The sequence below is a fragment of the Anarrhichthys ocellatus genome, unplaced genomic scaffold (assembly GCF_004355925.1).
Source record: "Anarrhichthys ocellatus isolate YVR2014 unplaced genomic scaffold, GSC_Weel_1.0 scaffold154, whole genome shotgun sequence".
NCBI classification, from domain to species: Eukaryota; Metazoa; Chordata; class Actinopteri; order Perciformes; family Anarhichadidae; genus Anarrhichthys; species Anarrhichthys ocellatus.
The window spans coordinates 345,303-364,476 of NW_022280184.1; the positions used below are offsets into that span (position 1 = coordinate 345,303).

Here is a 19,174-nt window from a genome sequence, read left to right on the forward strand (position 1 = left end):
ATCCTTCGCTTCCTCGCTGTCTTCGTCGTCCGAAGCCGCAGAGGAAAGAGGGGAAAGAGTCTCCAAGATGGAGCCCCACTGGATGTGGAGGTCTTGGATGGCTGGTCAGAATGGCGGCAGTGGAACTCCCTGATGAGTCGGGCGTCCAGGATGTGTCTAGCCGAAACCCAGGACCTCTCTTCTGGACCGTACCCTTCGCAGTCAACTAAGTATTGCAGACCTCTTCTATGGCGGTGGGAACGTAGCAGGCAGCAAACCATGTTGGCAGGATATCCATCATTGAACCGTGGTGGTAGTGGAGGCGGAGTAGACGGAACCAGTGGGCTTTCTTGAACCGGCTTGAACTTGGACCACGGCAGCTTGAGTCTCACTGCTGCTGGATTGACGACCTCTTGGATCACATGTCACTTTTAGTACAAAGTACATTGAATGAAAGTACCATAAAAAGTGTGACTTCTGTCATAATTTACCGTTACATAGTGTTATGTTCAAAATTTCTCATACAAAAGGCAAAGGAAAAAGCCCCCCTCCTTGTTTCAGAGAAGAAGAAGCACGCAGAGGATAAGAGGCAGCCCCCCCCGCCCCCACTCTCTTTCTTCCATCAGCAAGCAGGGCCGAATCAGCTGGTTGAAGTTTAAATCAAAAGGAATTTAATATACTAACAAAAGCAAATGCAGTTACAAACTGAATTACACTATCAATAGTAATAGTAGTGAAATAGCTATGTAAACAAAGTAAAATATGTCAACACATCGTGAACGTCACTTCACAATAACTCAACAACACTTTGAGAACACTGGTCTTGGACACCGGCCTCCCGGTTGAATGTCCTGTGCCTCCTCTCCCATCTGACATAGTCTTTCTTACTGTGTATATTAAGTCACTAGCTCTGAGCCTGGTACATTCACGTGGATGCATTTCATTTGTGTGTCCACCACGAAAAAAGAATCCTAATCGACTTTCATTGCTTTCATCATTTGCCACCACCACGTAACGTGCTGTTAAGAGATCGTGGTCATTTCACGTACTTCTTTGTGATCAGGCTGGTCATCACAGTCAAAAGGTCACACGGTTTTTCCAACTAGTGTGTTTGCTTGTTCGTTCTTTTGACCATTTGCCAAACTGAAAAACACATTTGTTTTGGTTTGGTTACCAGGGTGGCACTCCAGGGTAGCCAGGCATGTTTTAATTGCTCTCCAGGGATAATGGAGATAATGGTCTGTTGACCATTTCCAACTTAGTTACTCTACATTAATAACCTTTGAAAAATAAAGCATACAGTGTACCATCCCATGGGCTCTCATTAGTGTTGACATCATCAAACATTGCATCAGAGGCATTGAGGGAATCCCATTATTCATCACATCTAACGTCCTTTCAGATTTTCTGTCACTGAAGCCAGTAAACAGCGTAACTATCCCTCAAGCACTGTTTCCATACCTGGTGAAGATACACTAGGAATGTCAAGGCAGTGGTGGGCATCAAGGATGCCTGAGGGACCAATAAAAGTACACAAACCTTTCATCCCTCATGACCTATGTGTGTGAATGTCTGTGACCAGTTCTACTGTATTATACAAAACATAATCAAAAGATTACATCACGTGTTCCATAATTATTAGTTTTCTTCTGATCCTTAGTAAATCAGATTGGTACACATCGGTGTACAGAAGTTATTGTTGGATACTTGTTTGTTTACAGGTCTAAGCAATTATTTGATAATCATTTCTAGAGATGAATCTTTCAAAATACAATCCTTGCACATTACTATAAATCATAAAGTTCAAAAGTACTATGCTGAAAACCTCAGAGCTAGTTTGGCTCAATGAGACATTTTTATCAGTATTTGTTTATCTGTGTTTAAAGCCTCTAAGTATCAGAGATTAATGCACAACCAACTGGACTTGTGCATTTGTTTCCTCATTTGCTTTACTAAAGAAAAATCTTAAAAAAAGATAAAATGGGTGTGATATTGTTCTTACTGTCAAAAACGTCCATTAAAACAAGTGAATCGATCCTGATAGCAAGTAGCCTGTTGTCTGTGTTAGTAAGGTTTGATATACTGTTGTCCAAAACTATTATTTTGACACTGCATGTAACAAGTGAAAACTGACACACCGTCATTGCCACGTCCAAAACTGACGCTAGAGGGTGACCTAAAGTGTCACAGTCTGGCGCTCAGGGCCACTGACCAAGCGTCGGTATTTGTCGAGTTGGAAGTGAGACTGTGTTGGTTGTAGCATCAGGTAGACAGCAAACTAAACTCCCTTCATGAATATGTGAGTCAGGATATAATTGTATGGCCTCAAATCTTTAATGAAGTGCATGTAGTCATGAAAAGTGAGTGAAACGAAAGAATAAAAATACAGTACAGCCTCTACTACAGCCATGCTAGCAGCTTTCTGAGGCTGCACTTCATGGACAAAGCGATGGTTTGAGCTAAATACTAACATCACCGAGCTAATATGCTCACAATGACAATGCTAACATGCTGATGTTAAGCAGGTATAACGTTGACCATGTTCATCATGTTATCAGCACAAATTAAAGCTAAAGCTGGTGGGAATGTCATTACGACATGGGACGTCTTCTGGTGTCTTTATAACCTAATGAAGGTCCGTTATGAACATAGACTGTATGTAAGAAGTGGACATAGTCGTTATGCAGTGGTGGGCCGTCAGGGCCCGCAAAGCCTTCTTTGCTGGCCTAAACAGAATCACAACATTATAGCTATTTTATAATATAATAATTTTTCTTAAATACACTACATGTATTATAATTTAGAACAATAGTTTTCCCATTATCTTATTTCAATCAGGAGAGACTTGTTTTGTAATTGAACAATGATTTATTTGAACCTGCAACAAATATGAAAAGTGCAAAGTCTTCGGCGATTGGACTCCATCCTGAAGTTCTATCACCGAGGGTAGGGATACTGAGGTCCAATAGGCCTAATCCCTCCTAGAGTCCAGACACTGGTGGTGGTGGTGAAAGGAGTTGCTGCCATCTGATGATGAATCAGGAGCATGGCTGTGATACTGACTGGAGGTGACTTGGGTGGAGGAGGGTCGCATCTGCTTAATGCTGAAATGACAACTGACAGTAGCAGAGAGGAGAAAACTTTAAAGTTTGACAGCAACGATCTGATTGGCTTAAGGAAACTGTGTGCCGAATCTGGTTGGTTACTTAAAAGTGCACACCCCCAATCAGCTGATAGAGTAATTACAAGGAGAGGAGAGACAGAGATTACGAGTGAGTGTCTTCCTGACTGAACTTGCACTTGAGCTACATTTTCTCATTGCACAGCAACTGTCTTCCTCCGTTGCTCTGCTTCCAGTGCAGCTTGTTTTAAGTAGAGCTTTTATCCAATCAGATTTCACCCCTGTGACTCTAGGTAAGAAGAGAGGCCCGAGGCCTGCAGACTCACAAGTGAATCCCTTTGCAGTTTCAGTGAATGGGGACGATATTGTTGATTGTCATAGTGTTCAACCAATCAGATCTTTAGTTTGACATGTTGGGCGTATTCTTTGAAGTGCCAGAGCCTGCTAGCTGGCCTAGCCATACGTGATTGGTCAGTGGGCTAGCCTGACATGTTGGGCGGTGACAATCCCATAATCTGCTGCCTCTCTCGAGCGGACATTTTCAGCCCTCAAACGTATTAAAACCTATTCAAGAAATACAACTGGGAAGGCTCGACTGTCTTCACTGGCGTCCATGAATCGAGAAGGACTTCTTACTGGAACTAAAACGCACGGATGTACTGAACAACCGTGAGATTAAACTCTTTATTAACTGTGGTAAGTTAAATGCGTTTGTTATTACATCTGCAGTAGCTTTAATTTGCTTGTTGGTATATTATTATTTGTACAACTTGTTTTTATGAAGATTTTTGTTTGGTTTAATATGTGATAGGAACCATTGTTACGTCCAATGTTGCTCTAGGGACATATTTACCGTTGCCGGTGTTGCCAACTTGCCGACTTTCTCGCTAAATCTGGCGACTTTTCAAACCCTCATGGCGAGTTTTTTTTGTCAAAAGCTACTAGCGACAAATCTAGCGACTTTTTCTGGTGTTGTTAGAGACTTTGCTGGTGTTTTGACTGTCGTTAACGAGAAGCGGGTGCTGCCGTGAGCCCCTCCGCCCCGCACCAAAAGCACAAACAGGCGGTAACTCTCACAGAAGCCTCACGCAGCAGTCCCAGCTGCAGTCAGAGCAGAGAGGAGACGCAGTCTCTGCGTATTCTCGGCAGTTAATGTATTTATAGGTGTTGGCTTCATTTTTACACGAAACAAATAATAACCGTACCTGTGTTTCAGCTGCAGGACAGCAGTGAAGGCCCAGGTATAAAGTGCATGGCCCGCCACTGTCGTTATGACATCACCCATTGAGAGTCTTTAATAATAGCAACTATTCATTTTGTACTAAATGTAATAATGTGTAAATAACAAGTGGAACTGAAATTCATTCTCAAGTGAATGAGTTATAAAAATGATTTAGAAAGAAACTATATAACGGCAACAATTACAGATGATGTGTTTATGTGTTTCATAACTGGTTTCAAGCGTTCACTAAGGCCTGTGATGATAGTGTGCAGTTATATACCTTACGCCACCTTATACCACACTTGGAATTTATAGTTTTAATCCAGAATTTGGCCTTTGAAGTGGAATGTTCTGTGTTTTTCATAAAACTAAAAATTGTAGCTGATGCAATTGATTATTCTTCTTTTAAATCTTAACCTGCAGAACTCAGTGGGAGTCAGTGAGTATGTATATCAACAATGGCCAGATATTGTCATTAATCATTTTTTGGGGAAATGTATGTACGCTAAGAGTTATTCATCTACTAAGCAATCTTTATGAGGATCAGCAAACGTTTTTATATCTTCCCCATCTAATCCCCATGCCATTACGAAGTGAGTATCAATAATAATAATAATGGTTGATGTGTTTTGCATACACATCAACATAGATTCCCCATTGAGTGATGACTGCAGTGACATATTCCGTTACAAGATATACAGGCTCTCAGCGGCTCCTGTGAAGCCACAGCGGGTTTACCTGCCGTGCCACACAGAGGACACACAGTCAGCATGAACAACATTTAGGAGTTGGTGATTTGCTTCAGAGTTGGATTTATACAGTACATATAACTGTGACTCTAGCCATTCTGATTTAACGTACTTACTTATTTGCTTGTTATTGATTGTGACTACATGTTTCTTGTTATTTTTAACTCTGTTATCTGGTTTGATTCAGTGCTTTCCAAATAGGTGTCAGTGTCAGTGTCAGGTGTCAGTGTCAGGTAACAAGGAGTTTCAGCTGCATTGTCGACAGGATCCAGCTGTAGAATTCTTTATTAATCACACGATCTCTGCTACTGTCTATGGGCTGAATGGAAAACAGTACTTTTCCTCCGTATTTTAACCTCACCATGTTTGTAAACCTAGGCAACTACCGCTACCTGGCATTTGTGCTGTGTCTCCTGTTGTACGCTTTTATTATCTTAGCTAATCTTGTCATAATAGTGTTGATATCACGAGAGAAAACTTTACATGAGCCCATGTATATTTTTATCATGTGTCTTTCTATTAACTCTCTGTACGGCTCTGCTGGCTTCTTCTTCAGATTTCTGAGAGACCTTCTGTCTGATACTCATTTGATCCCACGCACAGCTTGTTTCGCTCAGATCTATGTCATTTACACCTATGCATCTTACGAGCTCACGCTGTTGGGCATCATGGCCTATGATCGTTACGTTGCTATATGTCAACCTTTAAATTACCACAACAAAATAACATCCAAGATGGTCTCCAAGTTGGTTGCCTTTGCATGGATTTATCCAGGCTTTTCTATTGCAGCCTGTGTTTATCTAGCCTCCAGACTTCCATTGTCTGGTAATAAGATACCGAAGGTTTTCTGTGCCAACTGGCCTGTTGTAAAATTGTCATGCGCCAGTACTGTGATTAATAACCTTGTCGGCATGCTTGTGTCCACAAGCACCGTCTTTCTTCCCCTGGCTTTTGTCATGTATACATATATACGAATAATTCTCACTTGTAGGAAACGCTCTTCAGAGTTCAAGAGCAAAGTCATACAAAACTGTCTGCCGCACATTGTTACATTCGTCAATTACTCCGTTACTGTGTTTTGTGATGTTGCTCTCAGCAGAATTGATCTTGAAGCGCTGAATCCATTTCTAGCAATAATTCTATCACTCGAGTTCGTTGTGATTCCTCCCATTGTGAATCCTCTTGTGTATGGCCTGAAGCTACCAAAAATTTGAAAATGTTTGTTAAATATGTTGTCATGCTCAGAACCTGAGAGAACAAACCACAAAAAATAGGAGTAGTGTGTGCCGTTTCAATAAGTAAGTGGTCTGATCTATACTGAGGTTTTTCATCATCAATTTCAAATCTGCTGCAACAATGATGTGTTTCATCGTAAATTACTTTGTTTTAAATCAATGTGTAGAGATCTGTTTATAATGTTTTATGTTATGTTGTATTCAGTGTTGTAATTAAATCAAATATACGTAAATATTCTTTCTGGCACTCTTGATTGACAGAAAAAGAGTTTGAAAAGTGGTCTTATTGTATGACATAATAGTGTCACCAGGAAAAATGGCATTGTGAACTTTGGAAAATGGACATTTAAAAAAAAAGAAACATGATCTACATTACATAAAAGGTGACCGGAAATAAAGCCACTTATTATGAATAGATACAGGATGAAATAACAGTAAAAAATAATGAGCCTTGAGAGTTTTGGAGTTTTTTAAGGTTTTAGTAGTTAATGGTTATATTGCATTTATTGTATGTTATCATAAATTATTTCAGAAGCTATTTTAAAAATGTTTTAAATATTAAACACACAATCTCGATATATTTTTTCCCATAAGTTTTGAATGAGTAGACTGTGCCACTTTGCATGCAAGTAATACTTTATAGGGATAGGGGAACAAAAGAACGTGTAAATAACTGTGTTCTATCTCTTGACTACCAATCGAAATAGCTGTTTCAAAAAAGTTTGTCAGAACTTTTAAACAACAAATGAGCACTGAACCGGTCTAACTAAGACCCAGATTAACAGGGAATGTTATTGAATGAACTTTTTTTTTTTAATATAACACGTAACTATATCAGTCTTGAGGAGCCTAATTATCTGTTGAACTACTAGAGCAAATCATGACTAAGATGTGAATAATTTTGCTTCTGCCTGCCATGATTGTGGCTGTAACTTGTTGGTTATCTCTTCTTGTCCACAAAGGAAGTTGTTTAAGGGTGACTCTTCTACACCTCATGTGTCACCTCATATGATATTCACATTGTCTGCATTCAGCTGATTCTCTGTATGGTGATTGTTTTTGTTCAACATGTCCAAGAGACAGAATCATATGAACGGACAAGGTGTGAACCACAACGCTGCCTTACATATGTCCTTGACAATGCCACGCTGCGTGTAGTGAGAGAGGTTAACAGTAGAAGGGTCTCTTCCAGTCTACCTATTAGTTTGGGAGAAGTACTCACAATAACATCCCACCAGGCATTTCATGGATGGGGCCTTTACTAGCCACACCATCCCCAAAGCACGCAAACAGCTGTTCAGTGTATCTGATGAGGGCTGTTGAACTCATTTCGTTTCCACATTTATGTTTAAAACATCAATTTGAATAGCTTCCCTGCTCCATCTCTCTATCAGTTTGGGGGTCCTTGGCCTGAAAAACGTTGAAGACCCCTGGTTTATAAAGTATAGAGTTTCACTGTCAACAAGGGCATCATTTCATCTGAGGTATACCTTTCCAAATGACAAAAAAGCTATATGAAACCCTCGCCCTATTTTTAGGCCTCTGCTGGAAAATTGCATACCCATACTAAAGAGAGTGCAGATCTCTAACTACAAGGTCTATTTTAATAATTTTGATGGTATAATACAGGTAAAACTTGTGATACACTTGTTCAGATGTGTAAATATGTTACTGGTTAATAGTGAATGAAGATGAAACACAGCTGAAATTGAAAAGTTTCAGGTTCACCTGAAAAAAAGCATTTGTATTGAAAATATTTATTTGAAATAATGCAGATCCAAGCCTAAAAATACACCACAGTCATAGCACAACATGTTTACAGTCTCCACAAACAAATTTTACTTATATTGAGTGAAGCAGGCCAGCATAAATGAGGTCTGAGTACGGACAGTCAAGCCAAATTCTCATTTTTGGAACCAGCTTGTTGTGCTGCTCTATTCTAATTTTATATACTATATAACTATATTAACTATATATTCACTTTTTATCACTAAGAGTGTTCAATACATCCTAATAAAGCAGTTTGGCATCATTTTGAACCATTTTGAGCTCCCATATCTTTCCTCCATGGAATTTTCTCCTCTCTGTCTGTGTCTCTGTAAGCCTTTGTAAGGCCTGTGATTGGCGGATTTCATCATGTGACACCTTGTTCAATGCGGAAGAGACTCATGAAAGCGGTAGGCGGGTTATTTAGTAGCTTGAGAGACTTTTAGCCACTAAAAATCTCGATTTACGCGGCACAACCTCCATGCATAAAGTCATTGGTCCAGCAGGGAAATGCTGACCATTTCGTCATAGAACCTCCCAGAACCTCCATTTTCTTACAGACAGAGAGTGCAGGGCACGGACTATACCGCTGACACGGATTTCAATGCATTACCTGCGTTTTTCGTCATGAAAATCACCAAAAGGTACGATGTGTTTCAATTTTTTTACTGTGGAGTGGCTTGTTGTTCGTTGGCTTTATATACGTATGTAACTTTTGAATGGTTTGACGGAGAGGAACGAGGAAGGTGTGATTCGACTGGCGATCGAATCCTCGTCCTTTTTCATGTATCCATCTGCCATGATAGCTGCCAGCTTTGTGATGGGAGATGCAAACGGAGTGCATAGGTCGCCAATTTATGGCGAAAAATACGTGATATTGTGGTAAATCTTCTAGATATATTAGTTTGTGTATAATTGTGTTTGCAGTGTGTAAAATGGCTGGTAGGATGATTTTGCCCAGACTTTTTTCGTTAATTCGGTATATAATGTGTGGAGCATTCATTATATTTGTTTATGAAAAGTGCATTCTACGACACGCTAAACGGTCTCGCTCGAACCCCAAATGGGGCTCGGTCGTCACCAGAAGGTCTTAATAAGATCTACCAACTCTGTTTGCTTTGGTTCAGGTAAATGTTTCAACATTACATCCAGATTGGCAAGTAACTCAGAGTTTTTAAGATGTCCTTTCAAAATGACATCATCTGGTGTATAACACTCTTCCTCATATTCCTCGGTCGGATGAAAAGGTGGAGGTGAATGACCAACCGGAACCACTGCAGCAGTAGAGGCAAACCCCGACCCAGGACCTGGCACAAGGGAGCGGGCAAAGTAGGGTTTTAAAAAATTAATGTGGCAGAGCTGCACCGACTTCTTTCGATTAGGGGTCGCGATTAAATAATTTAGGTCAGACACTTTTCGGGTCACTGTATAGGGACCAGAGAACTTAGCCTGGAAAGGAGAGCCAACTAAATGCAAAAGTGCCAGAACTTGATCACCAGAACTAAATTCACAGCATTCTGCACGTCGATCATACGGACTCTTCATTTTATTTTGAACTGCCTGTAGGTTTTCTTTCGCCATTTTATTTGCCTGGTACAGCCGCTGTTTAAAACCATTTACATGATCTATTACGTTTTTTGGAGCCTCCCCAGCTTCCCAGTCCCTGTGTAGGGACGCTAAAGGGCCTCGCACTGTGTGACCAAAGACCAAGTCATTGGGACTAAAACCCAAGCTCTCTTGAGACACCTCCCTGGCTGCTAACATCAGCCAAGGTAACTCCTCCTTCATCGTTTGGTGAAACCTTTCTAGAGCCCCCTGGCTCTGGGCATGGTATGCGCTGGACTGAGAATGTTTAACATTTAACTGGTTCAACACTTCTGCAAACAACTTTGAACTGAAGTTCCCCTGATCAGATTGAATTATTTTTGAGATGTCAAAAATAGACATAAACTGTATCAGCGCCTTTACAACAGACTTCGTGGTAATGTTTCTGAGAGGATATGCAGCTGGATAGCGTGTAGCCTGACATCACTGTGAACACAAAGTTACTACCAGCTTTTGAGCGTGGCAAAGGACCAACACAGTCAATGATCAGATGCTCAAATGGTTGCTCAGCAACTGGAATAGGATACAAAGGAGCAGGCTTTATTGTTTTATTTGGTTTTCCAGTCAACTGACATACATGGCAAGTTTTAATGAAAGCATAAATGTCTCTTTTCAACAGAGGCCAGTAAAAGTGTCGCCTAACTCTATCATAGGTTTTTCTTACGCTAAATTACCTGCAACTCCATCATCAGCAGTCTGAAGTACAGCAAGTCTTACACTAGAGGGCAAAACAATTTGCAAAGTTTCTTCCATCATAAAACCCTCTCCCTGAGGAACCCATTTTCTCACCAACAGGCCATCTTGGAGAAAATAACCATGGGCTGAACTCTCCACCTCATCATCCTGGAGAACTCGGTTGTACAGAGCCTGAAGTGTGGGGTCACGTTTTTGCTCTTTCAGAAGGTCACTGCAAGACACAGGCAAGGGGAAAGCAGGCACAGGAAACAGACATTCTTTTCTTCTCTGAGCGTTCAGAACTGGAATCACCACTGGCTCGGCTCATAGCACGTGTCACTGTACAGGTCGGATGTATAGCAGAAGGTGTTTTGGAGGACTCCGGCTCTTCTACCTGGGAGGATAGAGTATCCACTGACACCTCAGGCCACACCCGATTGCCAGCCAGGTCATTTCCTAAGATGACCTGTACTCCCCCCATAGGCAACGAAGGGCGCACTCCCATGATCACATCACCTTGGACCAGATTTGATACTAGCGTCAAATTATGGTGTGGCGCAGAAAAGACTGTCAAACCCATCCCTCGGACCACAACACTGGAACCAGCATCTATTTTGGAATCTGCGTTGAATTTCTCTCCTGAAACAAATGATTCCAGAGCCCCTGAATCTCTTAATATTTTTACAGGTACTTTTATCTCACTTCCTACCAGTGAAACATAACCATCGGACACAAATGCAGCATAACCAGGGTCAATCTCCTGCTCTCCTCCTCTCTCCTGTTCTTGATCCAAAACTGTAACCTCAGTCACTGACTCTGACGAAGAAGGTTTTGTGTGTGCCTGCACGGCAGCAATGACACGGTCTCTTTCTTCAGCATTGAAAGACACAGCAGCCCCAGATGGTTTTGCTGGTAAAAACCCAGGCTTTAATTTTTCTTTTAACATTGGACACTCATTTCACCAGTGACCCTTGCCAAAACAATAATTACAGACACGATTGGGGTCCATCCTTCCCCGTAAAACCCGGTCTGCTTTAACTGAACTGGTCCCTTCTGACCAAAACTTACTGGAGTTTTCTCCCACATTACTCTCTCGGAAGCCTAAATCTCCACGACCACGGTTCTCACCGAAATATCCTTTATCAGTCAGGACAAACTCATCTGCCAATCTAGTAGCATCTGTAACCTTGCTTATTTTCCTTTCCTGAATGTAGGTAACAACACGGTCAGACTTGAACTGTTCCAGCAAGATTAATTCTTCAAGGTCCTCCATAGCATTTACCTGTGAAGCAGCACACCAGCGACTGGTAGCAACCACTATCAGTAACACTCAAGGCTAAAAAAGCCTCCTGGGCCTTGCCAGTGAGCACACACTGAAGCAAAAGAGTACGCTCAGCATCCGACCAATTTCGACCCTGACATTTTCGAAAATGTCAGGGTCCCTTTCATTAAACTTTGGAACCAACCGTAGGTTAACAGCAACATCAAATGAGGGAAAAACAGGAACAGGTAGTACTGACTCTCCTATCTTGTGTGGATCAGCCTGAAGCTTTCCTTCACTCATAAGCTCCAGCTTATATCGCTCCAACTCTAATTGTTGTCTTACCTGAACATGGGCTAGTTCAGCCTCCCGAAGATGTGCATCTTGTCTTAACTTTTCTAACTCCAAATTATTTTTATGTTCGTCTTGCATTTGTAGCAAGATAAGTTGTTTTTGTTGCTCAAATGTCAAACCAACTCCAAGTCCAGTCAAAACAGGAGCCATTTTGGAAACTTTGACTGACTCACTCACCCTGGGGGAAACTACCTCTGAAAATGTATCAATTTCTACAGGTGCCTTTGCAATCCCCACTATGACAGGCAACACTTTTTCCTCCAACAAGTGATCCTTTAATGTGGCCAACAATTTTTCTTGATTCAACTTTTTAGGAAGTTCAACATTGTAATAGTCCGCTAATGTCAAGAGCTGATCCTTTGTGTAAGAATTTAACAAATCAACATTTGGAGACTGAACAAAGTCTTCAATGGAAGCCATTTTATCAGTTCACCTGCAACCCATTTAGGCACTTTTCCAACAAACCACAATTACAATTAATACAAAGTTTTTCAACCCAAAGCTAACGGATGACAGGCTGCTTTAAATAAGGAACCCAATTCCTCTGACTAACTGCCTAACCAGGTCTAGCTGAGTAACTCATCCCTAGTCTTCATGCAGGTTAGTGGCAGGATAAATTAAGCACAAAACCCAGTAACCCGGTTAACCTTCAGCAAGTTGAAAATCACCTAGACAGTCATGGAAGTGCCCCCGAGCCATTGCTCTAACCACGTACTGCACCAAAACAACAAACAAAAAAAAGAAAAGGGTCAATGAGAGACGGCCAGTGCCCCTCATTGCTTATGCCTATCAGGAAAAGGGTTCCAAATGACTCACAAGCCTGTACTACTAACTGCAGGTCAGAAAACACAATTTGACCAAAAAAATCTGTGTGGAAAACTCCCTTTAACAAAGTTACATTTAACAATTTTCCAGTACTAACCTTTCCAAATCATCCCGGACGAGCTAATCTGAAGCATTTGTTAAGCGTTTGCACTAAGTGCAATTTGCCCCAGAGGGCTTAGTGGGATGACAGGAATGTTTTCACTAATTTGTTACCACCTGGCTCAAGGCCGGCAACAAAAAGGGAGGCCACACAGAGATCTAACACAAAAACAGTTTATTTAGCTGCACAACTTCCGATTGCACAACTGATTAGGCTGGTTCAGCAGGCCCTGCTGAGCGAGAGAGACAATAGACTCCCAGAAGGCTGTCTTTTATTGCCTTCCTGGAGGCTCCAATCAGATCATTGGATGACTGGTGCAGGTAACTCCTCCCACCAGGAAACCCTGAGCAGGAACACAGCCAGCAGAGTGAGAGGGTCGTCACAGTAGGAACAGGGGAAAGCCGAACAAGTACAGAAGTTTGCTGCGGCCCAGCAGGAACAGCTGTCGAGCTTTGTTTAGTCGGCTGGAGCCTCTGACACAGCAACAGGCTTGAGGTCTGCCTTGCAGCTGAGTAGCGGAAACTCCCGGCTGATGGGAAGCTGACACTATGGGTACTCTGGGCCTGCCATGATTGTGGCTATAACTTGCTGGTTATCTCTTCTTGTCTACTAAGAAAGTAGTTTAATGCTGCGTTCACACCAAACGCGGCGCGAATTATTCGCCCGAGTAGATTACATACAAAGTCTATGCACAGACGCGATGAGACCGGCACGGCGCGAATTTGTGAATTCGCGTCCATCGCCAAATCGCCCCAAACGCGTGAGTTGAAATTTTTCAATTTCTGCGAAATATTCGCGTTACGCCCCGGCACGATAGCCTATCAGTGTTGAGTTGCTTCCCCTGTCATCACTGACTTCCTGCCGTTGTTGAATCAGGAAATAAATACTGTAGCCGTCTGTGTTCACCCAGAGCTCTACAATACCTCATATCAATAGAGACCGGACCAAACTATGTGTGTGTAAACCATATGGTACAAACAATGAATAGACGCTGCCGTATTTACGTCTAGATGACGTTAGTCTGAGTGTTGGTGGAGCTGTTGTACAATGTTAGCATAGCCTAGCACCGCTCCATTGAGAAGACAAATAGCCTACAAATCGGCATCATTTCTGCCGGAGAAGACAAGTACAAATCGGCATCATTACGTAGTTATTTCGGAGTCCCTTTTTGTCGGTTTGTTGCCGTTAAATCACAGCCAAATCAGTTTATTTTGTGTTCACACAGCTGTAGTAAACAGCGACCTGTGGCTTGCTAGACACAGTGAATACAGCTCGATAAAATCCACGGAGCTCCTCTGAACAATATTATGAACCCAGACATGACGGCGTTTAGTTTCCCGGGATATCTATGACTTCCACAACACGTACTAAGCAGAAATATAGGTTATTTTTTCCATGGTTAATGGCGGACAGTTGAACGGCTTTCAGGGCGATAAGCCCCGCCCCCTCTCCAGCGCGATTTGCGCGAATGTACACAAATGGTCCCCGGCGAGACCTGCGGCGCGATTGACGCGAATATGTGGCGCGATGAATTCAAGCCGCGTTTGGTGTGAACACGGCATAAGGGTGACTCTTCTACACCTCATGTGTCACCTCTTATGCATATTCTCATTATCTGCCTTGAGCTGATGCTCTGTACGGTGATTGTTTTTGTTCAACATGTCCAAGAGACAGAATCATATGAACGGACCAGGCGTGAACCATAATGCGTTTTTTTCCAGCTGTGAAGATAATAGTTATTCAACTATTATGAATCCCTTGATGAAGTCAGCCGTTTTACTGTTATTTTTTTAGTTTCACCATGGACAAAGAACGTTTTAAGATGACCTCAAAATACTGACAAATTTACAAAGAAATTGACATAATTTGTTTCCCCTTGTAAACTCTGTTTTCAGATGTATTCACCTGGCACAACATTTCTAACATTTAGTGACACTATATCTTGCAAAAATATCTTGCTGGGCCTTGACCTTTTCAGGTTAATGTGACGACTTTTGCCAGAAGTTAATGTGAGCACCTTAGGCATCACTCCAGGGTTGTCTTTTGGAGTCTGCACCAGTGCACGCACGCCTACGGTCTCGCAAGTGAAGCTTTCGCATGAAGCATGCCAAGACAAGAACTAGGGGATCCACTAGGAGAGCCTTTTTTCTTCACTGGGACCATTTCACTTTGCAATTAAGCATGCTAAACAAGCACGTCATTAGCAAGGCCAATGCTCAAGTGAGGGAATAGCATATCTGATAACAAAGCTAAACAAATATCCACTAGCTAAACTCAATGGCAGGAACTGTGGATAGTTAGCCTAAATCGCTAGTAAGGGTTCTGCTGTAGTCAGGTTTCAGAGTGAGTTGTAGATGAATTGAGGAGGAGAGACTGATTTGTTGTATCGAGTGAAAGGGAACAAAAATATAGGCTCGGACTCAGGGTTCAGGTCTCAAATTCTGCAGTATTAGGCGGGTCAGGTCTGAAAGTTGCGGCTACAGTCCAAATTCTTGTCTCGTTTTTTGGCCTATGCAGGACCCTAGTTTGGATACAACAGCAAGCTACACAAAAAGGAGGACGCTATATCTGTCCAAGTGCCTCGCTCTTGCAATAGATTACATACGAGATACATATATGGTCAAAGCTATTGCAAATATGCGTATGATCTTTCTCTTGACTTCCGTTCGAAATAGCTGTTTTCACATAAATGCTACAATCTTCGGAACCCGCCATCCGAACTTCATATGAACTTTATTAATTCTGACTATTTCAACGACAAAAATTAATTCCATTTTCAATGTTCCTTTAGGTTTTATGTATTTTATGCATTGCTCATACAGTAGGTTGCCGCACGCTGAAACAAGGAAGAAACCTTTTTCTAAACGTTGATTGGCTGGTTTGAATTCCCAGCTCATGTGTGACTGCAGAAAGACGAGATATTACTAACAGTAAGATGAGGGAGCAAACACTCCGTTAATGATGGATGTACACAACACAGGGCAAAAAGCAATTTTCTAACCATGATGCATAATTTTTCTCATGTAAGGTTGTTTTTTCTTTCAGGTTTAAGTGAAACAATGAACTACAGAGTTGCTCTCTTCTCTCTCATTTTAATTTCTTACTGTTTCATTGTGCTGGTAAATGTTGCTCTTATTGTCACCATCATTTTGGATAAGAACATGCATGAACCAATGTATATTCTATTGTGCACATTCTGCATGAATGGACTTTATGGGACAACAGGTTTCTACCCCAGGATTCTGTGGGATCTGTTGTCTCCCGTTCATGTGATCTCTTATACTGGATGCCTTGTTCAGGCTTTAGTGATACACTCATTTGTCTGCAGTGATATGTCTATTCTTGCAGTCATGGCATATGACAGATATGTGGCTATATGTCGACCCCTGGTGTACCACTCTATCATGTCGAAGCAAAGAATCTTAATGTTAGTATGTTTCTCCTGGTTAACACCTTTTTGCATTTCTGCGATGAATATTATTCTTACATCTAGATTAAAGCTATGCAGCCCATATATTGCCAAACTTTATTGTATGAATTGGATTATCGTTAAACTTGCTTGTTTCCCCGCTGACACTATTGTTAACAACATAGTTGCATACATTACAATAATCATTTACATATTTCATGGTTTTTTAATAGTTTGGTCCTACGTGTATGTCATCAAAACTTGTGTAAATTCTTTAGAAAACAGAGCCAAGTTCATGCAGACATGTGTGCCACATTTAACCTCCTTGCTCATTTTTCTTGTGGCTATACTGTTTGATGTCTTTAATGAGCGATTTGGTCCAAATCTCCCGCCAACCATTCAAAATGTTATTGCAATAGAACTTTTTATCTTACCTCCCATTATGAATCCTCTTATTTATGGTTTTAAATTGACCAAAATTAGGAACAGAATTCTAGGTATTACTTGTAAAATTCAAAGATAAGGAAACTCAAAGGCATGTAATAATGCACTCATATTATTATTGTATATGATTTTTTGTACTTTGAAATATGAACTTTGCATATGGCGTACTTCTTTTTCCAGATTTACATAATCTGCCTTTCACTAATGCTTTAGGTTAGTTTACAGATTTGATTATTTGTGTGCACCTCCCAGATGATCCTTGTAAATGAAATTGTTTGCTTCAATATCTTTTGTTTTGCATTGAGAGCTTGTCAGTGGCTTTGTCAGTGGCTTTGCTTTTGAGACTGTTCATACACAAAGGGCAAAAGACAGATATGCCAAAGTACAAAGAATGTGAACTTGGATCATAATATTCAGCCTTTGAAACATGACACAGGTGAACTTGCTATCTGGAACAAAAACAAATGTATATGACACGAAGGCCAAAGGCAGAGGAGTAACCTGTACCTTACATGGGCTGCATAATAACATGCAAAGTACATTATCTGCTTTTACCTAATGGTTCAATGTATATTTTTATATTATTTGTGTGCATATCTTATGATCCTTGTACAGGAGATCAATCTATTTGGCCTTAATATCGTTGCACCTTTTAAGCTTTGTTGACTCACTTAAGGCGGTAATTTTTCCATGTTGAAATTGAGGTTGATATTATAAATTTGCATTACTTATTTTCAGCTAATTAAAAGGAGCAACTAATTTTATTGTCTACTTTACAAAATATATATACAAGCATATAATTACATTATATATTTTATGTAGATTATTTACCATAACTCCCACATGCTTTAAAAATCTTTTCATGTACATTTGACATTTTCAAAAACGGTTCTGTTACACGCCTTGCTTGCGTTAGTGAGACCTTGTTAAATTCAACTTTCATTAATCTCAGAAGGTTTGTGTGACTTAATTGTGCCATGTGTACAACTCGATACAGATATCACAACATTGACAGTGACACCTTTCTCTTCATTTCCTTCACATAAAAATGCAATAATAGAATTTGTTTTCGTCGAAAAATGTTTGCCAAAATTAGGCTTACTGCGATGGCCTAGGAGGCATCAATCATAGGCTTATCGGCAAAATATGTCTTACCTGTTTGAAATACGTTTTTGTTTGTCATATTCACTTGCTGCCATGTTAATTTTGTCTTTGTCAAATATAGATAACAATTAAAGCTTTAAGCAGCATTGATCAGACCCTTGCACCTTTGTTTTGTGCACATCGAGGGTACTGGCTGGACTCTGGTTGATGCGGCCATGCATTTGTGTGACCATCAGACACTGCTTCCACGAGTTAGACGTTATTGCCTGCGTGGACCAGTGATGTAGCCAGGTCTTTTTGCCAGGTCTTAAGCCTTGAATGTTTTGAGTGGAGCTCTGAATACAATCATAAATGTAAGCCTTTAAAGATCAACAAAAAACAGAATGTATGTGAATGTGCTTTAGTGTTTGTCACATAACAGACTGTCATGTAAATGCAGGTCTCAAAACCGACTGTTTATTCTGAAACTGTATTTTGACGTTGCGAACTGTTTCCGCTTCCGGTTGCGCTAATCGTAAGGCAAGGCAAGTTTATTTGTATAGCACATTTCAACAACAATTTAATTCAAAGTGCTTCACATAAAACCATTAAAAGCATCAAAACATAAGGCAAAAGTAAAGGAGATTTAAAAACAATTAAGAACATTCATTGAAACATTAAAAACAGTCATAAAAACAATAGAAAGCAGTGTAAGAAATAAAATACAGTAGTAAAAAGCAGAAATTGATTAATATCCTTGAATCTGGTTCAATTAAAGGCAGCAGCAAACAGAAAAGTCTTCAATCTTGATTTAAAGGAGCTGAGGGTCTCAGCAGACCTGCAGCTTTCTGGGACTTTGTTTCAGATATGTGGAGCAGAAAAACTGAACGCTGTTTCTCCATGTTTAGTTCTGACTCTGGGAACAGAAAGTAGACCAGTCCCAGACGACCTAAGGGGTCGGGATGGTTCATAAGGTAGCAGCAGATCAGAAATGTATTTTGGCTCTAAACCATTTAGTGCTTTATAAACCAACAGCAGGATTTTAAAGTCAATTCTTTGTTGGACAGGAGGCCAGTGCAAAGACCTCAGAACTGGAGTGATGTGATCCACTTTCTTGGTCTTAGTGAGGACTCGAGCTGCAGCGTTCTGAATCAGCTGCACCTTTCTGATTGACTTTTTACAGAGACCTGTAAACACACCGTTACAGTAGTCGTGTCTACTGAAGATAAATGCATGGACAAGTTTTTCCAAATCCTGTTGAGACATAAGTCCTCTAATCTTTGATATATTCTTCAGGTGATAGTAGGCTGATTTTGTAATTGTCTTGATATGGCTGTTCAGGTTG

The 19,174-nt window shown here is 40.8% G+C and overlaps 2 protein-coding genes across 2 annotated transcripts; both read left to right on the forward strand.

Moving 5' to 3' along the window:
• The first annotated feature begins 5,394 nt into the window (after nucleotides 1-5,394).
• LOC116400199 (olfactory receptor 6N2-like) lies at nucleotides 5,395-6,285 on the forward strand. The gene has a single exon (XM_031877913.1). It carries the CDS (start codon nucleotides 5,395-5,397, stop codon nucleotides 6,283-6,285), a length of 891 nt encoding a protein of 296 aa, XP_031733773.1.
• A 9,610-nt stretch (nucleotides 6,286-15,895) lies between these two features.
• LOC116400198 (olfactory receptor 142-like) lies at nucleotides 15,896-16,825 on the forward strand. The gene has a single exon (XM_031877912.1). It carries the CDS (start codon nucleotides 15,896-15,898, stop codon nucleotides 16,823-16,825), a length of 930 nt encoding a protein of 309 aa, XP_031733772.1.
• Nucleotides 16,826-19,174: the final 2,349 nt, after the last annotated feature.

Excerpts from the sequence above, each read along its gene's own strand:
- LOC116400198 (XM_031877912.1), top strand. The coding sequence starts at position 15,896 with ATGATGCATAATTTTTCTCATGTAAGGTTGTTTTTTCTTTCAGGTTTA.
- LOC116400199 (XM_031877913.1), top strand. The coding sequence starts at position 5,395 with ATGGAAAACAGTACTTTTCCTCCGTATTTTAACCTCACCATGTTTGTA.